Source organism: Epinephelus moara, chromosome 5 (genome assembly GCF_006386435.1).
Source record: "Epinephelus moara isolate mb chromosome 5, YSFRI_EMoa_1.0, whole genome shotgun sequence".
Lineage (NCBI taxonomy): Eukaryota > Metazoa > Chordata > Actinopteri > Perciformes > Serranidae > Epinephelus > Epinephelus moara.
In genome coordinates, this window is record NC_065510.1 from 4,778,293 (window position 1) to 4,780,200 (window position 1,908).

General features: G+C 43.0%; 2 protein-coding genes across 2 annotated transcripts in view; one reads left to right on the top strand and one right to left on the bottom strand.

Annotated features, from left to right (window-relative positions):
• mtif2 (mitochondrial translational initiation factor 2) overlaps positions 1 to 474 on the top strand; it is a 21,740-nt gene extending 21,266 nt beyond the window's left edge. The window contains exon 14 of the mRNA XM_050043462.1: positions 162 to 474. Coding sequence (XP_049899419.1) covers positions 162 to 331 — 170 coding nt within the window. The 3' untranslated portion in view covers positions 332 to 474. The remainder of the gene's footprint in view (positions 1 to 161) is intronic.
• A 149-nt stretch (positions 475 to 623) lies between these two features.
• sde2 (SDE2 telomere maintenance homolog (S. pombe)) overlaps positions 624 to 1,908 on the bottom strand; it is an 11,054-nt gene continuing 9,769 nt past the window's right edge. Inside the window, exon 8 of the mRNA XM_050044950.1 lies at positions 624 to 1,271. Within this exon, the coding sequence (XP_049900907.1) occupies positions 1,056 to 1,271 (216 nt within the window). The 3' untranslated portion in view covers positions 624 to 1,055. The remainder of the gene's footprint in view (positions 1,272 to 1,908) is intronic.

Sequence of the window (1,908 nt, forward strand, 5' to 3'; positions counted from 1 at the left end):
AAATCATACTATACTATGACTTTTAATAACGTTTTGTTTTCTGATGTGTCTGTCTTCACTTTGACGTTCCTCTGACATTTCTTTAATGTCAGTGCCATATTCTTTTTGTTTCCTGACTTCCTTGTGATGTTGCTGTGACATTCTGTGTCTGTTTCCTGCAGGTTCTCTGGTGGCGTTGAAGCACCACAAGGACGATGTTCAGACGGTGAAGTCGGGGATGGAGTGCGGTCTGTCAGCTGACACTGAGGTCGACTTCAGATCTGGCGATGTCATAGTTTGTTTCGAGGAGCTGGAGGCTCCACAGGTCACTACCTGGGACCCCGGCTTCTAAACACCACGTCCCAGCAACCTTTGCTGCTAACAGGAAGCCTGCTGACAGGAAGCTCAACAGACTGAACTGATGGATGTAAAATGTGATTATTTAACTTAAATGATGAAACATTTTGTTTGTGTTTGGATCATCAATGATGTCACTTCCTGTGGTCTTCATTTTGGACGCACAAAGCTCAGCTGGTAACATTTAGATGAGCCACTTCGTGGTTTAACGGGAAAACTCCTGCTGTGATTTATGCGCTCACAAACATAAATGTTCCTTTAAAGTCCTGAAAAAAGAACAACAGCTGTTTTTTGTTTCAGAAACAATTTAATAAAAAGAAACTTTCATAAACAAAAGAAACTTGAAGCTGATTAACAAGTGAATGAGATTTTTACACAAGTCACAGCTGCTGATCAAACTAATACAGTAATCCTGCCTTCTGATTAGACGAATTCATAAACCAACAGTGTTTTTGTCTTTGCTGCTAATAAAGTTCAGTCCAATCAGACAAAACAATTAAGAAAAGATCCGTCTGCAGAGTGAAGCTCAAAATTATAAAAGCTATTAAACCCCACGTTAACATCTACCTGAGTTCTGTGAACAGAACTCAAAACTGTTTAAAAACAAAAAAAGCTCAAATACAGAAACTCGACTGACTGACGACGAACAGTAACGAGGACTTTTGAGTAAGATGGAAAAAGCTGGACTGCTCCTTTAATTCGCCTCTGCTGTGACCTCGTCACTTCCTTTTTGTCTTGGCCGGTTTGGCGAGTAGCGTCGGGTCAATCTGATCTCGAGTCAGCCCTCTGATGGAGAAAAGCCGGGCGGCACGCTCCGTCAGTGTTCCCCCGCATTTCAAACCTCGAGACACCAGTTCCTCCTTCAGGACGTCCAGACCCAGAGACTCCAGCTGAGCCACAGAGGACGCCGAGGACAGATCCACCGGAGACCGGCCCTGCAAATACAACACACAAGATTAGACAATTCAGTATCTGACCAAATGTCTCCCCTTCTGTTCCTGAGATATGACGTTAAAACATGATGATGTCACAGTCAAGCTGACCTTTGACCTTTTGACCTTCATTATTTTATCCTGTTAGACATTTGTGTCAAGTTTGGTCAGAATTAGTGTGTGAACCACACGTGAGGTCACACTGACTGATTTTGGGGCTGTTTCTGGCTAAACTCAAAGCTCTGTCTCTGTAGAGATCCTTCATCATGCTCTCAGACACAATCAGAGCCTGTCAGTGGACAGAGTGGTTACATCACTTCCTGTTTCAGTGCTGCAGCACTCTCTGTCAGAACTGGACACATTTCATTACCTGTTGTTCCCATCAGACACAGAGACACTAATTGATTCACAGGGTGTGGTTACATGATGGCTTCTCATTCAGAATGAAATAAATCTGAATGAAATCATCATGAATTAAAGTCTTTCCAGGTAGTTTTCATGAGAAATATTCATTCTGAATGAGGGTTTACACAGAGATCAGTTTAATCGCCTTTTAATCGCCTGTATTCGGGTCTGCACAAAGTTTGGGGCAGGGAAGGTTTCTGATTGGATAGGGGGCGGGGCGGATGTTACGTGTTTA